Raw genomic sequence first — 19,333 nt, forward strand, 5'->3', positions numbered from 1 at the left:
TTAACTGTTAATTACAGTAACAGCTTCCTATACCACTACTGTTAGTCTAACTAGCCTTGGGATAGTAATTCAATTATAGAGAATCAGTCCAAGCTTATTTGAGTCTCTATAACCCCACTTCCTATATATTTTCCTAACTAGCCTAGCCTCAGATAGGTAGTTTCCTATCTTTGCTACTCAAATCAGTCATCAAAAGCAGGACTTCAAATAACAGATAAAAACCACTAAATCAGCAAATGAAAAGGAAGCAAGAAATTCTACAAAGCTCCACTACGAATAATAACTCATATTAAGATTCAAAGCTAGGGACTTCCCCGGCATGGCAGTGGTTGAGACTCTGCACTTCCACTGTAAAGGGGCACAGGTTCAATCCCTGGTCGGGGAACTAAGATCCCGCATGACGTGCAGCACGGCCAAAAAAAAAAAAAAAAAAAAAAAAGATTCAAAGCTAGTAGAACAAGAGCTAGAACTCAGGTTTTGTCCTTGAGAAAAGATCATTAAGTCACCTTTCCAGTCTACATTCTAAGACACCACTGTCATCATGGCTTAAATGGGTTAAGACCAGGGACACAGGAGAAGCACTGCTAATAGGACCACCACTGCGCCCCAAAAGTAAGCCTCAGGACTGCTTTGGGGTTGGTGGTCCCAACCTCCTGGCACTTACGTTGTCCAGAAGGTATACTGTCACTTAATTTCTACCCCTCCCTATCAATTCCTGCCTTTAAACAAGCATACACAGAAATAACTCTATTTTTGTTTAAAACCTGGTTCCTGAACCCTAAGAGAAGAAAAAGGTGGGGCCACCACTTACCGGGTGTCGAGCTGGGCAATGACCCGGTGCCAACGCTCCTGCAGCTGGGAGCCCTTCTCCTGATAGCGTTCCAAATCCAGGTTTCGCTCTGGGGTCAGACGACTCAGCTGCTCTGCCACCACCTTGGCGTTCGCAATTTCCTCATCCAGGACTGAAAACACTGCATTCTTGTCCTTCGCCTCACTGAGCCAGTGCTATAAAAACACAACCACAGCAACAGGTTAAATATATTCCACGCTAAAAAAGGACTCAGACTAAGGTAAAAAACAAGGACGTTGTCTACAACCAGCTCCATATTACATCTGTGATTCAGAACCTAGACTCTATACTGTTTGTGCCAGAAATGCCTCCACAGTCCTCATGCAAACTGGTCAGTCAGTAGAGTACAGAAAATGTGAAAAGAACTTGTGTCTGAAGCCTGGCTCTACCGCTTATAAGCTATGAAACCATGATGAGTCACTTAGCCAATCTGAATCTTGGTATTCTATATGTAAATAGAGATAAAAATCCCTTCTCTATCTACCTCACAGAGTTGCTTGTGAGAATCAAAGGAGATAACAGCTAAGTGATTTACAAACTTACAGCACAACCACTGATTATATCCAATTAAACTATGACTTTACTGCGGAGAAATAGGAAGAAATAAATAAGAGGAGCATAGTCCTTTATCTCCCCTTTCTAGCTAGACATATTTCTCAATCCTTTCTTCTTTGGACCCACATCAAAAGATATTAAATATGATATTCTGCCTAATTCAAATGCAAACTTACATCAGTGTCATGCCATCCAAAACTGCATTTCTCTGCTAACCCCAAGCTATGGATACGTTAAGTCAACCTAAGAACTGAGAACAACCAACCTGTAACGTAGACCGATGGGACTCCAGAGCTGAGAGATCTGCTGGTACTGCTTCTTCTTGACTCAGTTTGATTTCATAACCTTTGACTAAGAGTTCAGCATCCTGGATGCTACGCACTATAACACTGATTGTCTTTAGCCTGTGAGGATAAAATCACTTCCATTAATACACACATTTTAAAAGCTGAGCTACAGACCTGGAGCACTACAGAGAGATTCACCAAACGTAACTGTCAAAATCAACTTCGCAGGCTTCCTTGGTGGCACAGTGGTTAAGAATCCGCCTGCCAATGCAGGGGACATGGGTTCGAGCCCTGGTCCGGGAAGATCCCACATGCCGCGGAGTGGCTGGGCCCGTAAGCCATAGCCGCTGAGCCTGTGCGTCCGGAGCCTGTGCTCCGCAACGGGAGAGGCCACAGCAGTGAGAGGCCCGCGTACCCCCCCCACACACACACAAAATGAAGTTCTGGGTGGCACTGGGACACACACAAACATACACACACACACACACACACACACACACACGGTGGTCTCATGGGAAAAAAGGCATGAGGCCAGAAATCCACTCAATATCATGAAGACTCTAAGATCTTGCTTCTCAAGGTCATGGGCAGGGATGGGTGGGTAGAGGGAAGACCCTCAAAGCCTAGTATTTAGTTTAGATGAAAATTTTTCTTTCTTTAGTGTCCTTTTTCTTTTTCAAAAGAGGTATCTAATCAATCAGAAATGTGGTTCAAAATAGTCCTAAAACTGTAAATCAACTCCCCTTCTGCATTCCTGGCATTTGTTCATTGCAGACCAAATGAACCCACTCCCTGTTATTTGAAACTAAAGCCAAGGTCTCTTTTTATGGGTACAAGCTCTTTTTATGGGTGCACTCTCCCTGAACTGTTCATGAAACATTCCAGGCACTTTTTTTTCCATCCGAATCGAAAATATTGCCCTCTGGACCCGAATTCTCAGCTCACTCACTTGTTCAAATAGACAGTGGAGAGACCATACACATGCTCCATTTTCTCCACCAGCAGACTGAGTTCTGAGCGCAGAGTTGGGACACTCGAACCAGATGGGGACTGATGGAGAAAGCTGCTGCATTTCGTGGAAACAGCATCCAAGTCTGACCTCAGTAGCTGCAAATCCTCCTGGGTGTGCTGTCAGGAACAAGACACACAACAAACACAGAGAAAGAATTGAACAAAGAAGTTAAAAAGAAGTCCTTGTTCATAAGAGCAAAATATTGGAAACAAACCAAATGCCATATATAGGAGAATGATGGAATCAACTAGGAAACAGCAATGCAGGGGGAGCTGGGGAAAGAATACAGACAAGTAACTTTTGAACACAGAATTGACTATAGACATACCTTCAGGATAAACACAAAAAGAATTACATTAAACTCTAGTTAGTAGGTTTGCTTTTTGTAATACTATGAGTTAGCAGTTCTGAAACCATTATCTGTACATGTTAGAATTGAGCAATAAATAAATTTACTGTGGATAATGTGAAGGAGGTTTTCTATTCTTGGGGGAGTTACATATTTGGAAAAAGGAAAGTACAGAATAAGCCCTGAGGTACTGGTTTGGAACTGGATGGAAACAGATACATGAATTTGTGATCACTTGTATGCTCTATCTGCTAAGCAGGCCTAGAAGTGGACACGCCAATAAAAATGAGCACACTCAGCACCTGATCTTGGTTTCTAAATAAAGGAACCTAAAGGAAGCAAGATTCCTAGGAGAGACGCTGATTCCAGGGTTGGGGTTGGTAAAGGCAAGAGGAACCCAGAATATCCTGTTTTATTGAGAAATAAGAAAGCACTCAAAGAATGATGAGGGCATGTTAAAATGACATAGGGGCTTCCCTGGTGGCGCAGTGGTTGAGAATCTGCCTGCTAATGCAGGGGATATGGGTTCGAGTCCTGGTCTGGGAGGATCCCACATGCCGCTGAGCAACTAGGCCCATGAGCCACAACTACTGAGCCTGCGCGTCTGGAGCCTGTGCTCCACAACAAGAGAGGCCGCGATAGTCAGAGGCCCACACACCGCGATGATGAGTGGCCCCCGCTTGCCACAACTAGAGAAAGCCCTCGCACAGAAACAAAGACCCAACACAGCAAAAATAAATGAATAAATTACTAAAACTCCTACCCCCAACATCTTAAAAAAAAAAAAAAAAATGACATAGGACCCAGCTTGAAGGGGCTCCCAATGGCTGAATTTGGGAAATTTTGAACATCAAAATAAACACAGTAGCAAATTATTATACAAACCACTGAATTAAAATAAGAATCCATAAGTTCATACTGACATAACAAAGGAAGAAAGGAGGGAACGGGGGAGGCAAGCGCATCGCTTTTGATAGAATGGAAAATTTTAAATGTAAAAGGAATGACAGAATTAGAAAATCACCTTTTGGCAAAAGTCATACTAATAATTAATTTGGTCAGAAAACTACCAGAACTAATCAATGAATTTGTTAAGGTTGCAGGATACAAAATTAATGCACAGAAATCTCTTGCATTCTGATATACTAAAAATGAAAAATCAGAAAGAGAAATTAAGGAAACAATTCCATTCACCCTCTTAACAAAAAGAATAAAATACCTAGGAATAAACCTACCTAAGGAGGCAAAAGATCTGTACTCAGAAAACTATAAAACACTGATGAGGGAAATCAAAGATGACATAAACAGATGGAGAAATATACCATGTTCTTGGATTGGAAGAATCAACATTGTGAAAATGACTATACCACCCAAAGCAATCTACAGAGTCAATGCAATCCCTATCAAACTACCAATGGCATTCTTCATAGAATTAGAACAAAAAATTTTACAATTCATATGGAAACACAAAAGACCCTGAATAGCCAAAGCAATCTTGAGAAAGAAAAACAGAGCCGGAGGAATCAGGCTCCCTGACTTCAAACTATACTACAAAGCTACAGTAATCAAGATAGTATGGTACTGGCACAAAAACATATAGATCAATGGTACAGGATAGAAAGCCCAGAGATAAACCCACACACATATGGTCACCTAATTTACAACAAAGGAGGCAAGAACATACAATGGAGAAAAGACAGCCTCTTTATTAAGTGCTGCTGGGAAAAGTGGACAGCTACATGTAAAAGAATGAAATTAGAACACTACCTAACACCATACACAAAAATAAACTCCAAATGGATTAAAGAATAAATGTAAGACCAGACACTATAAAACTCTTAGAGGAAACCATAGGAAAAACACTCTTTGACACAAACCACAGCAAGATCTTTTCTGACCCACCTCCTAGAGAAATGGAAATAAGAACAAAAATAAACAAATGAGACCTAATAAAACTTAAAAGCTTTTGCACAGCAAAGGAAACCATAAACAAGACAAAAAGACAATCCTCAGAATGGGAGAAAGTATTTGCAAATGAAACGACAAAGGATTAATCTCCAAAATATACAAACAGCTCATGGAGCTCAATATCAAAAAAACAAACAATTCAATTAAAAAATGGGTGGAAGACCTAAATAGACATTTCACCAAAGAAGACGTCCAGATGACCAGGAGGCACATGAAAAGATGCTCAACATCACTAATTATTAGAGAAATGCAAATCAAAACTACAATTGAGGTTATCACCTCACATCAGTCAGAATGGCCATTATCAAAAAATCTAGAAACAATAAATGCTGGAAAGGGTGTGGTGAAAAGGGAAGCCTCCTGCACTGTTGGTGGGAATCTAAACTGATACAACCACTATGGAGAACAGTATGGAGGTTCCTTTAAAAACTAAAAATAGAACTAATATATGGCCCAGCAATCCCACACAGGCATATACCCTGAGAAACCATAATTCAAAAAGAGACATGTGGGCTTCCCTAGTGGTGCAGTGGTTGGGGGTCTGCCTGCCAATGCAGGGGACATGGGTTCGAGCCCTGGTCTGGGAAGATCCCGCGTGCCATGGAGCAGCCGGGCCCGTGAGCCACAACTACTGAGCCTGCGCATCTGGAGCCTGTACTCTGCAGCAAGAGAGGCCGTGATAGTGAGAGGTCCGCGCACCGCGACGAAGAGTGGCCTCCGCTTGCCGCAACTAGAGAAAGCCCTCACACAGAAACGGGGACCCAATACAGCCAAAAATAAATTAATTTTAAAAAAAAGAGACATTGTACCACATTGTACCACAATGTTTATTGCAGCACTATTTACGATAGCCAGGACATGGAAACCACCTAAATGTCCATCTGACAAATGAATGGATAAAGATGTGACACATATATACAATGGAATATGACTCAGCCATAAAAAGAAACGAAATTGAGTTATTTGTAGTGAGGTGGATGGACCTAGAGTCTGTCATACAGAGGGGAGTAAGTCAGAAAGAGAAAAACAAATGCCATATGCTAACACATATATATGGAATCTAAAAAAAAAAAACAAACCTAGTAGCAGGGCAGGATGAACCTGCTAGCAGAGCAGGAATGAAGACAGAGACATAGAGAATGGACTTGAGGACACGGCGGGGGAGGGGGAAGCTGCAGCGAAGTGAGAGTAGTATCTAGTATGGACATATATACACTACCAAATGTAAAATAGCTACTGGGAAGAAGCAGCACAGGACAGGGAGATCAGCTCAGTGCCTGCAATGACCTAGAGGGGTGGGATAGAGAGGGAGGGAGGGAGGCTCAAGAGGGAGGGGATATGGGGATGTATGTATGCATATGGCTGATTCACTTTGTTGTACAACAGAAACTAACACAGTGTTGTGAAGCAATTATACTCCAATAAAGATTTATTTAAAAAAATCAAAAAAAAAAAGATCAACAATAGATACTATAACAGTTTGGTGAAAGTGTGATGTGAAACAGGATATTTACATAGTCTCAAAGTATCTCCTCACAAGATACTTAGTAATCACAATGAGGAAAATAGCAACAAGTGATAAAAGCTATCACCAGTAACGGGACAAATCAACATCACATGCCTCCTGATAGGATGCACCAAGGACATACTATCACTTCTATGGTATTCCTGCCAAAAATGTGTAACCTATATTTAATCTTGAACAAGCCTTAGATAAACACAAATAGGGGGACATTCTATAAAATAAATGGGCTGCACCCTGCAAAAGTATTAAGGTCATGATAGATGATGAAAAATCAAGAAATTGTTTCAGGTTAAGAAATCTAAAGAGACGCAGCAACTAAATGCAATGTGGGATACTGCACTGAATCCTACACCAAAATATTCTTTTTGGGGGGGGGAATTATGGGAGTGGGGGTACTACTCAAAAAGGCATTTATTAGGTCAACTGAAGAAATTTCAATTAAGGTCTTGGATAACAGTATTATACCAATATTCACTTCCTGATTTTAATCACTGTCCCATGGTTATGTGAGACTATCCTTGATTTTGGAAATGCACATTGAACTATACAGGGGTAAAGGAGCACCATGTTTGGAACTTACTCTCAAAAAAAAAAAAAAGATTATTATCAATATTATGTATACATATGTAGAAAAAATGATAAAGCAAATGTAGAAAAATGTTAACACTTATGGAATCTAGGTGACGGTTATATGAGAATAAAAACTTTTCTCTATATCTGAATCTATTCCAAAATAATTTTTTTTTTAAAAAAAGGTCCTTTAGAAGAGCTCAATATTAACCTGTGTTTCTTTGACTGTCCTATTTTGCATGACTATAGAAGAGTAAAAACACTTTAATATGAGAATTGCAGGTACATATGACATGCCTCACACAGACATATTAGATCCTTCTTGACCAAAAGAAATTATACTGGGCTCACATCCTCTTCTTCAGGCTTAGGAATTACTGAGAAATTTCTCAAGTTGAGAAAACTCACTCCTCATTAGGCACTGCTTTCCATTTCCTTTAAGCTCCCAGATCAAATCTAACATTCTTCATAGAGCTCCCTCATCACACCCCAAGTAGAAATGTTCCAGTAACACTCCACATTCCTACAGCAATGTTTGCTTGGCAATCTGGAAGTACACTAGGTACTATCTTATGACATCTCTTATACTTGAAGTCTCTAACTGTAACTTTAACCTTTTCTTCTTCTTTACACTAGGAGCCCAAAGCAAGGAGCTTTGGCTTACCTTCTTTGCATGCCCACGAGAACTTAATAAAGCAATTAATCTTTGCTGCTTTTATGTCAAGAATACAACCGCACATTTTTACAGCATTCTACTTTTCCAGGAAGCTCATGATATGTACTATATCACTTAATTTTCAAAACAACTTGTGTGACTCATATATTACTATCTCCATTTTATAAGAAAGGAAACTAAGGAAGAGAATTTGCTCAGTCACAGAGAAGTGTGTACCAGAGCCATAGTAGAATCTGAGTCTTTCCTTACTATTTTTGGAGTCATGTGACTGACAGTAACTGTGTCACAGAATATAATACACATCAGTACATATAAGGGAGAGAGCAGAGAGCAGCATCTACTAAGTAGTCTTAAAATATGTAGTCCAAAAGCAGCGCTGAGAACAATTTGCCAGTGTCTGCCTTCCCAACTGTGGAGGAAACTAATCAACATTCAGCAATATCCTGGGAGCTGAAACTACGCTTTTCCATGGGTGAAAGGCATTTACAGGCTTCAGGGAAGAATTCTGGAGTAGGATTGCCATGAGTCTGCTGCCTTATTCCTTAGGATCCAGACTCTCTTGCCCTCCAATTCATTCTGAAACTGTTTACTCTGCATCCAGCACCCGCTGCTCTTAGGGCTTACCTCTTGTTCCGCGATCCTTAATGCACTGTCCTGCCGGGCATCTCTGTCAGTCCTAGAGCTGGCAGGGGATTGAATTCGTTTGATTAGCCTCTGTTCACAGTCCTCCAGGCGCAGCCGGATATTCTTCAGCTCTGAAATGTACATCTTGGCCACAGTTTCCTCTTTGTCCTCTGTGAATGCACAAGCACAGAAGACCATTAAGCACGACAACAGAGATCAGCAAACCTGAGAACAACACTGGTTCCAGCAGACCTGATATTCCATGAATGAAAGCAAGGCCTTATGTGGGGAACCTTCTGCCTGTCCCCAAACTCCCTGCATTATATACTACTCTTTAAGGATCCAAACACGTAATTTCCACAGGAAAATGTGATAGGTTGATAAGCAATAATGAATGAAATATGGCCTCTTCTTCCATGATCTCATTTTGAGAATTCATCTCTACAAGTTTTTCTCTATCTCAAGTTTTTTAGCAACTCAAGTGGTAAAAAGGTGGTGATGATGCTGTCTAGAGTATATGAAGGGTACAGCAGCATCCTTCAGGGCTCCCATTCCACTTTCCTCTCCCTCTTCCCAAGGCACACACCATTCTCCATGGACTTCATCAGGTGCTGGAAGTGCGTTTTACAAGCCTCCACCTCCTCTTCCAAGCGCAGACGATCAGCCACTGAGAACAGCGCTGAGTCACGGCTTTCCTGCAGAAAGTCTTCGCAGTGGGCCTGCAGGTTCTTCATAACCTGGTGGTACTCCCCAGGTGCTGAGGAGCGGAGCTGCAGAGAAAAAGCCAGAGGACATTTCAGTGGAATGGGAACGTAATACAAAATAGTGCACAAACCATAATTATAAACATGCTGACTTTTCACAAATTGAACCTGTCCCTGAAATCAGCATTCAGATCAAGAAATAGGACGTTACTAGTATCTGAGAAGCACTCTTTGTGCCTTCTTGGATGTAAGCCTTAATGATGGTTAATTCACCAGTATTCCCCTACTCCACACACTTATGCAAAAGTTTCTGGTTCCTAAGAGCCTCAAGCCCCTAACCCCAAAACAGTAACCCTGACTCCATTTTACACCAATTGGGTGAGGAGGAGTCTCACAGTAAGAAGTTCCTTCTGAAAAAAACCTGCCAATAGGTTATGAGCCTGCGGTAAAGCTGTCATAATTACCTTTTCCAGGTTCCAGGTCTTTACAAGGTCAAGGTCCTTCCTCAGATAGTTCCAGGAGATAAGGCTTTTGGTGTTAACATGTAGCTGATGCCAAAGGGCCATCACCTTCTGATAAGACTGCTCCACCCTACAAACAACACAGAACCTGGCTATAGCTTTTCTAAGGCTTCAGCTCCACACTAGAGACCTTCTAAGGAAAAAATGATTGCCTTAGCAGAACTGAGCTTATATGCTGAGCAGAGAAAGGCAACAAGTCAAATACTAAAAACACAAGAATCTTTAGACCTAAATAAATTGAGATGCTCAAGCAATTTGCTACACTATTATATACATTATGTCAGCACATATTTAGCAATCTCATAAATGTTACCTGAATGTAATATAATTATGAGAAGTTAGAGAGAGGAATACCCAGGGAAAGCAATGATAGAGAAAAATAGAGACAAAATAACTCCATTTGAAATTGCTGAAAAATGACAACAATGCTTAAAAAGCAATTTGCTGTGTTCTATATTTTTACAAAACTGCTAAAATGTTTAGAAGTTAATAGCAATTTAAGAAGTTCACCTGGCATATAAAACGAAACTTGTAATGTGAAGGGCTTGAGAAGATCTTTTTCTTAGCATCCCATGCCTAATTCAATCTCAACTTATGGATGACTTACAAACTCAGATACACGGACACACTCAACACACACCAAATTACCTTGAATTTCTTCAAGTTAAGAAATGTAAGATATATAGAATAGGATGGAAAACTAGAAGCTAGGATGTCAGACGTTAAACCCATTAGTTTATCTTTCCATTTTCCAAAAATCCCACTAAAGTGACTGTAAGGTTGAAATAAAAGTTCAGGAAATCTCAAAGAAAAATAAAAATACAAAGAAATAAAAAACAGAAAGAAAATAAGAGAAAATGAGAGAAACAGTTAGGAGGTCCAATAGCTGACAAATGGGAGTTCTTGAAAGCGAAAACAGAAAACAAACATAGAAAAGGAAATAATTAAAGAAATAATCCAAGAAAAATTTCCCCAGATCCGAAAGATATGAGTTTCCAGTTTGTGTTCAGGGTTAGCACAAGAAAGGCTCACCTGAAGACACAGCATCCCCTTCAAAGATTAAAGACAGAGAGGAGTTTAAAATCTTCAGAGAGATAAAGATTTCATTCAAAAGGTTAAAGTGTCAAACTGTCCTGTATCATGACTGTGATAGACGACACAATTCTATGCATTTGTCAAAATGACAGTATTGCTCACTACAAAAGGGGAATATTACAGTTACATAAACTTAAAGAATGATAATCGTACTGTACTTCTCAACAACAAACCCTGGACGCTGGAAAACAGTGGGACAGTGCCTTCAAGGTTCAGACTGAAAAGAATTTCCAGAAGAATTCTGTAACTGACCAATTCATTACGAAGGGAGAAGAAAGACATTTTCAGATATGACAGGATTCAAAAAATTTACTTCTCCTGCACTTTTTTTCAGCAAGCTACTGGAGAGTGTACTCTCCCAAACCAGGGAATAAACCAATAAATAAGACTTAGAATCTAGGAAGTAGAGGGTCCAACACAGAAGAGATGTAAAGGGAATCTTCAGGGTGAAGATGAAGGGAAATGCCAGGGAGGCAGTAATGAAGCAGGCCTACAGAGCAGGTTCAGACTGGAAAAGGAAGACAGAATGGTTCAGAAGAGACGTTTCCAAGAGAAAATAAAATTGAAAATTACCTGGTGTTTGGCGAAGCCTTTTACAGTAAAATAGGAGAGTTTGGGAATAAATTCATAAGATACAAATAGACAACTAAGCAAACTTAAAAACAAAACAATTATCAGCTCCAAGGAAACATAAAGTTATACAAAATAATTTGTTCATACATATATTCAATCACCTAACTCGTTCATTCTTTTCTTTAACAACCATGTATTGAGTACCTACTACATGTCAGGTTCTAGGTGATGAGGATACAGAGATAACAAAACAGACAAAAATCTATTCTTTTAGAACTTCTAAGGGGAGGGGAAAGGCAATAAACAAATTTATAATCTTTTGGACAGTATTAAGTGTTCTGGAGAAAAATAAAGTGTTCTGATGGGGAGAGGAGATAGAGAGTGATAGGCAGTGAGTGAGGTGGTAGTATATGAATGTGATTAGATGAACTAGAGATGTGAGGGAGTGAATCACGTCAATATATGAAGCAAGCAGAGGAAATGCAAAGGCCCTGAGGCAAGAGTATGCTTGTGGTGCTTGAGAAACTGGAGCTGAGCGCAAGCAAGGACAGTGGCAAAGGATGATTTAGAGAGGTAAGTCATGCTTGGGTAAGGCTTACAATATGCCCTAGAGTACTACGCGGTTCAGCTGTAAACAACTTAATGTAAAACTAACAAACAAGATACCGATTTTAAACAAAAATCATGACATAACTACATTTGGAAGATGGGTAAAGGAGAAGTGAATTACAGGTGTGTAGAAAACCATTAATTTCCTAGAGTAAGAAGTCAATAATTTCCAAAGTTGAAAAAAAATTAAGTAACAGGGAAAAAAATCACATTATTTAGACATGTGATGTTAAAAACCAGAAAAATCTGCTCAAAGAGTTGAAAATAGTTCACTCTGGGAAGCAGAACTCTGGGGTGGGGGAGGTGATTGCTAGTTTTTACTGTAAGTTTTGTGGTATAATTCAACTTTTTAAAATCTTTATATGTATTTCAATAAAATATAAAGAAGAAAGTTAGCTGTCAGTACAAAAATCAACTATTGAGAGTAAACTGTTTATAACCAAGAATTATTTAAAAAAGAATTATCACTGTTCTTTACCCATTCACCTGTCGATGGACATTTAGGTTGGTTCCATGTGGCACATATACACAATGGAATATTACTCAGCCATAAAAAGAAACGAAATTGAGTTATTTGTAGTGAGGTGGATGGACCTAGAGTCTGTCATACAGAGTGGAGTAAGTTAGAAAGGAAAAACAAATACCGTATGTAACGCATATATATGGAATCTTAAAAAAAGAAAGGAAGAAAAAGGTACTGATGAACCTAGTTGCAGGGCAGGAATAAAGAGGTAGACATAGAGAATGGACTTGATGACATGGGGTGGGAAGGCAAAGCTGGGGCAAAGTGAGAGTAGCATCGACACATACACACGACCGAATGTAAAATAGTTGGCTGGTGGGAAGCAGCAGCATAGCACAGGGGGATTGGCTCGGTGCTTTGCGATGACCTAGAGGGGTGGGATGGGGAGGATGGAAGGGAGGCTCAAGAGGGAGGGGATATGGGGACATGTGTATGCATATGGCTGATTCGCTTTGTTGTGTAACAGAAACTAACAAGGTATTGTGAAGCAATTATACTCCAATAAAGATTTTTTTTTTTAAAAAGTATTATCACTGAATATATCTCAATTGACCATAGCATTTACTGAAAATCTACTATGTGGCTGGCAGTGCAAGGCTTGATATCATAATAGGAGGTCTTTCCCAAAAGAATCTTCAAAACTTGGTCTCTCTGTTCAAAATCACAAACGCAGATTCATAACCTCCATCAGTTCACCCAGTCAAAGAGCAGAGGTGGAAGTACAGAGTGGCAGTTGAGCTGAGTTACCTGCTGGCCATCTCAATGGCATCCTTATTGGGTGGGGGGATAAGGAAGCAGACTGATGGTACCATTGCCTCATTCCCTGTGGGGCTGATCACTTTCCACTTGGTCCTCTGTGAATTATCTTCCAACACACACTCATCATTCTTGCAAATAGTGATCTGAAGAGACAAAGTTACAAATCATTGCTAATGGATAAACCAACAACCTATTATTACCTGGTGGCTGATCCCAAGGCTATGAAATCCTTAAGGAAAAATTGTTTTGGAGATCTCCAATCATTTGGAGATCACCTAGGGAGAGTTTCTGATTTAGACAAAAGGATAATGTGTATAAATAAACAACCTAGGGAAGGTTGTGAAATGAAATAAATCAAGTGTTTATTAAATGTCTGTTACATGTCAAGTAACACAGTATATGAAATTTCTAAGGAGACTGTAAGACCTGCAAGAGCAATCTCTCTGAACCTACAACCAACAGGGTAAAACTTAAAGGGACATAATACTCACAACTTTGTATTTCTGATACTTCTTCCTCCTCCCTTCCTGTCACCCCACTCAAATCCCTGAAATGTTTAAGCCTTTGAAATCACCAATTCTTTCTCTTAGGAGACGAGTAACCAACAATATCATCTCTATTTTATAGACAGAAATACTGAGACAAAGAAAAGTACAGGAAAAGTTCATTTGTTCCTTTGTATAACAAATATTATTGAGCCTATTACGTGCTTGGACATATGCTACGCCATTAGAGGTAAAAATGGTAAGCCAACAACCATGGTCTATATTCCACATATTCTGATGCAGTATTTGGTTACAACACTGTGTGACAAATGCAATTTACCAGGGAATGCATGGAAGGCACGAGGCCCAGCCTTGGTTAGAGAGGTAAAGAGATTATTCAGGACCTTAAAGCCACATTAAGGAATTTAGACTTTCTACACAGAAATGGGGAATTGTTGTAGGACTTAAGCAGGGGAGTGATGTTTAAAAAAAAAAAAAAAAAAAGTCACGCTGGACTTCCCTGGCGGTCCAGTGGTTAAGACTCTGCGCTTCCACTGCAGGGGGCGTGGGTTCAATCCCTGGTCAGGGAACTAAGATCCCACATGCTGTGTGGCGTGGCCAAAACAAAACTAATTAATTAATTAATTAATTTTTAAAAAGACCGTTCTGGTGGTAGGATAAAGAATGCATTGAATGGGTAGGCTGATGCAATGATCCAAGTGAAAGAAACTTAGGGTCTAACTTGTAGTAGCAACAGGGACAGAAAGAAGTACACTTGAGGGATACTTATTTACAAGGTATTGATACTACTGACTTGATAGTCCTACTAGCCGTGGGGACTAAGAGGGGAGGAGTCATGGATCTCTCTAGGCAACTGGGTGGATAATGATGCCAATTACTGAGGCAGGGAGCAGGTCAAGATCATAGAGTTGAGGCTTATTTTTTTCATGATAGAAGAGATTTGAGCATGTTTAAGTTCTAATAGAAGAACTCTATCATTTGACCTTTCCCTGTTATCATAACCCTAACTGAAGGCTTCCCTTCTCGCTTGCTTCCTTCTGGAGCGGGAAGTACCCTTTCCACCTCCTCACCTCGATCTGCCGGTAGTCACAGATGGCCTTGATGGAAATGGTGCTCTTTAGCACGTGGTCGGGACTGCGTGGCTTTAGCTGAACAATGGATTTTGATCTCCCAACAAGACTGGCAACGGAACTCTTGGACTGTATAAGCTGCTCCTTTTCATCCTACAAAATGGGAAGAAAACGAAAAAGACATTAATGTTGCTCCTTGGGAGACTCAGTCAACAAAGAAAACTGAATGCTCCACTCCCTCCGAGAATGTCACTTCTCGGTTAAGTAGGGATCCTTGGTGGAGCCATCTTAGAAACACAGGGATAAAGAAAACAGGAGAGGATGCTTCTGTCTGCTACCAAGTGCTTTTATACTCAAATTCTGCAGCTTTCTCCCTGTGTCTTTTTCAATGAACCATAAAGCCACATGCAAAAACAAATAATAAATAAATTTAAAAGAAAAGAATTTCTAGCTGCCAAATACAGCTATACAGCTAAGAAAGGATTTTGCCAAATAAGGTTCAGAGAACATGGAAGTTAAAAACAATGATAATAACTAGGCTGTGGTTGCTATTATTATTAAATTTCTCACTGGTAGAAGCCAGTTCTTGCCTCTCTGCTTAGGAGAAGTTAGAGTTATACTCTTTTACATTTTTTTTTTAATAATGTTATCTCCCAAGCTGTATTACAAATATTTTACTTTATTAAATTGAATCAAACTTTCTAGAGAAAGATCTTAGCTCTTCAACCAACAATCTATAAACCAATGCTGTTGGTGAAGGTACTGGGACAAATGACTTAAGGTTTACCTTTTAGAGTCTTGCTGTGCTGTATTTATATAAATTTGACTGATTTGAAAGAGGTCTCATGCAAAATTGAAATATTCAAGTCTCTGCAAACCCAATTTTCTTAAAAACTAATGAACTTCTTGTCAACGAAATGGGTAGCAATCTACTACCAATTCCATTAAAGAGTAAAAGATAAGCTTTATCTCTTAACCAGGATGTTTCAAGCCCATTTTGAGGTATAAAAAAGTCCCCAGAAGAGGGCTTTCTTAGGATGGAAGTAGATGTGATGAGAGTAAAGAGTTAATAATGTTAAGAAATGCCATTAAAGAATTAAGAATATGCAAGTAAATAAAAAGAAATGCTTAAATAAACTACCTGTGCCTGTCCCCGGGAGCATGATTGGAAGAAATACAACTTTAACTTATTAGTTAAGAAAGAGGAATGGAATAGGTCAGGGAGACAGCCACACTGTTCCATTCTTGAGAGCTGGTCTACCCATTTCAGTTTCCTTGCAATAAAGATGTCAATTTCTGTCTAACCCACAGCCAAACGTCTCAAGCTCCAGAGACCAAGTGCTCAGCGTGCTAAAAGGTCTGAAAAGAACCAGAAGCCACGACAGATGCTCCCGAACCTGACGGACAAGCTGAGGACAAGCTGAGGAGCAGACCCAGGTGACTTCATGCCCCGATGACGCCGCCAACCCGATGCCCCTGACCTGGAGAGGAGGGAACAGAGCAGCGACCCTCGAGAAGAGAAGATATGACAACAATTGCAGAGGAGTTACCCTATGACAGGAAGGTACTCTGTGGGAGGGAGGAGATAATAGCCACGGATTATTAGATTCCTCCTTCATACTTGATGCACCTCTAAGAGCAACATTCTAGAGACAACATCGGAAAAGTCAGGTCTTTACCCTTCATTCCAAATTAATTAAATTCACAGGTTATTTGCTCAGGTGAAACACTGAATCTAAACCCGTTCATAGCTTTACAATACCTGAAAGTGTTTTTTAAAAAATCAACTCATGTTCACTAATTCCCAAGTCTCACCCACAAATAAAATGACACTGTTTTGGGTTATTCTGGTTCTCTTATTCATAATTTTCTACTGAAATGTGAGACTACCTGCATTTCTCACACAGGAAAAGTAATTTGCCTATTACATATACATTTCCATCTTAATCAGAGTTGTAGCTGGAGCCCTGTCTTGCGAACTCTGTGTAATATATGCTCAATAACTATAAGTAGTCTGTTGGTGATTTTACTACCACCACCCCTGAAGGAATAGTTCACTGGAGGAAATAAATGTAAAACTGATTTGGATTAAATACTACTTGCAAAACTATTTTTAAAAAGTTAATACCACTACGTAAATAAACTGAGCAAATACTGCATTACACCTACATAAGATTTTAATGTTTCAAATACCTCATCATTACCAAAAGAAAATTCCCAAGGAGGAAAAAATTGGCTCAGGTCTAGTTCATTGGTGTTTTGTTTTATTCTCTTTGCATGAGAGAGTGAAAAAGAATTTGGTGTCAGCTAATCCCGTCAACCCTATTTTTCATGCTCTACACCCCCATCTTTGGCTCCAATGACTGAATTAAAATAGGAACAATGCAAAGAAACTTTGATGAGCACTACGTGGCTCAGGGGCACATGGCTAGGCCCTTACTTCAACAGCATGCCCAAAGGACTCATTAGCAACTTCTTTAAGAAAAGAAAAAAGGAAAAGAACAACACAGATTAAACTCTAATTGAATGGGAGCCAAACTTTGTGATGGTGACCCACAGCCCTGGCGCTTTCAAGGATATAAAGAGCAGCAGCTGAAAGGGTTTACTCTGTTTCTCAGAAGCAATCATCCCACTGATGCAACACCCACCATGGAGTCCTGCAGCAGGTCCTCCAGGCGGGACAAGCTGGTGCTGTGGTCGCAGGAGTACTTCCGTTTGATGGATTCTTGGAGGTTCCTCAGGAATGACTCCAGGTCTCGAGCGTCACTGAAGAACTGTGGGGATAAGAGGGAGGGGTGCCTTGTGCTCAATGCATCACAACACCAAGACGATAATGGAGAAAAAACCACCTCACCGTGCCTGCTGGGTACACAATCCTGGATTACAAAACGCCATGCCAGGGAAACAGTAGTGACAACTGCCACAGAGCCCACTGAACCCAACAGAACACTCAGTCTGCTTCACTCCTCAGAAATCACTGATCTTTCCCCTTGAGTTCTGGCTAGTGGCAGCACTTGACTGTCAGGTTTATTTCATGAAAAGCCTAGAGGATGAGTATCTCAATTCATTGATATGATTACAAAATGATCAGGGAGCTTATTTAATTAAGAGCAAATCCAAACAGAGATAACAGCTTATTTCCTCTTCCCACCCTCACCTGAAAACAAGCAGTATGTTTTTTTTTTTTTTAATTTATTTATTTTATTTATTTATTTTTGGCTGCATTGGGTCTTTGTTGCTGCATGCCGGCTTTCTCTAGTTTCGGTGAGCGGGGGCTACTCTTCGTTGCAGTGCACGGGCTTCTCATTGCGGTGGCTTCTCTTGTTGCGGAGCATGGGCTCTAGGCATGCGGGCTTCAGTAGCTGTGGCACGTGGCTCTAGAGCACAGCCTCAGTAGTTGTGGCGCACGGGCTTAGTTGCTCCATGGCATGTGGGATCTTCCCGGACCAGGGCTCGAACCCGTGTGCCCTGCATTGGCAGGCAGATTCTTAACCACTGCACCACCAGGGAAGCCCAAGCAGTATGTTCTTCATGTAGCAACAGATTAAAGGGAAAAAAACAAAAAACCGTTCTAATATTTTACAGCCCCTCCCATCAGGAGGTGGAGTCTATTTCTCCCCCCGTCCCGGAAGCTGGGCGGGGGACCTTAACTTGCTTTAGTCAATGGCACATTAATACACGTGAGAGCAGAAAAAAATGCTTGTGCACCAGGGCCTGCCTTCTCTGGCTGCTTGTGGAACACAGCTATTCTGTGAAGGAGCCTAGGATAGCCTACTGGATGCTAGAGACTTGCATGTGGACTTGTACCCCATCACCCCAACCAAATGTCAGATGTGTGAGTGACACCATTTGGGGCCAACCAGCCCCCAACCTGCCTGCCCACTGCCTACAGCCACGTGTCACCCAGGCAAGATGAAAAAAAGCCTTCAGCTGAGCCTAGCCCAGACTGCCAACTCACAGAATCTCGAGCCAACGGTTGTTGCTCTAAGCAACTAACTTTTGGGGTGGTGGTTTATACAGTAAAGGGTAACTGATATAGATGTGTTTCTAACCTCACCCCTCCCGTGTACATGCTTGCAGGCACACACCAACACACGCAATCACACTCACAATCTCTTGCCTGAATGAGAAAAAATATTCTCCTCATCCTCTCTGCGCGCGCGTGCACACACACGTGCCCACGCACACGCACACGCAATAGCCCACGTACCTGAAAGTAAGCAGCATTCTCTTTCACATGCTGCTCGACACACAAGCACAGCTGCTTCATCCACTGCAGCTGGGACTGGACAGCAGCACTGTAAGCCTGCAACAACCAGGCACACGGACAGAAGGGCAAGGGTTTAACAGACCTGCTACATATGTGCAATGCACTCTTCCAAGTACACCTCTGCTAACGCTAGAGAGGCCAACAGAGGATAAGTGGAGATACTTGACTGGCATCTGCTCCAAGCTTCCCACGAGACAGAGGTTTGTCTTTCATCCAACATGGTTCTGTTAGAAGGGGTTACCCAGAAAAGGCCTCTTCCACACTCATTTGCAACTAAATGACCTGGT

General features: G+C 40.8%; 1 protein-coding gene across 18 annotated transcripts in view; it reads right to left on the reverse strand.

Annotated features, from left to right (window-relative positions):
* Nucleotides 1-19,333, reverse strand: part of MACF1 (microtubule actin crosslinking factor 1) — a 342,346-nt gene that overhangs the window by 143,895 nt on the left and 179,118 nt on the right. For all 18 annotated transcript variants that reach the window (XM_029231096.1, XM_029231102.1, XM_029231098.1 and 15 more), the window contains exons 19-28: nt 18,987-19,082; nt 17,425-17,550; nt 14,777-14,929; nt 13,189-13,343; nt 9,585-9,711; nt 9,003-9,186; nt 8,417-8,586; nt 2,642-2,820; nt 1,671-1,809; nt 812-1,005 (exon numbers count right to left, since the gene is read on the reverse strand). In XM_029231096.1, the coding sequence (XP_029086929.1) occupies nt 812-1,005; nt 1,671-1,809; nt 2,642-2,820; nt 8,417-8,586; nt 9,003-9,186; nt 9,585-9,711; nt 13,189-13,343; nt 14,777-14,929; nt 17,425-17,550; nt 18,987-19,082 (1,523 nt within the window). The remainder of the gene's footprint in view (nt 1-811; nt 1,006-1,670; nt 1,810-2,641; nt 2,821-8,416; nt 8,587-9,002; nt 9,187-9,584; nt 9,712-13,188; nt 13,344-14,776; nt 14,930-17,424; nt 17,551-18,986; nt 19,083-19,333) is intronic.

Source organism: Monodon monoceros, unplaced genomic scaffold, assembly GCF_005190385.1.
Source record: "Monodon monoceros isolate NGI ecotype Baffin Bay Population unplaced genomic scaffold, NGI_Narwhal_1 Super_Scaffold_18, whole genome shotgun sequence".
Lineage (NCBI taxonomy): Eukaryota > Metazoa > Chordata > Mammalia > Artiodactyla > Monodontidae > Monodon > Monodon monoceros.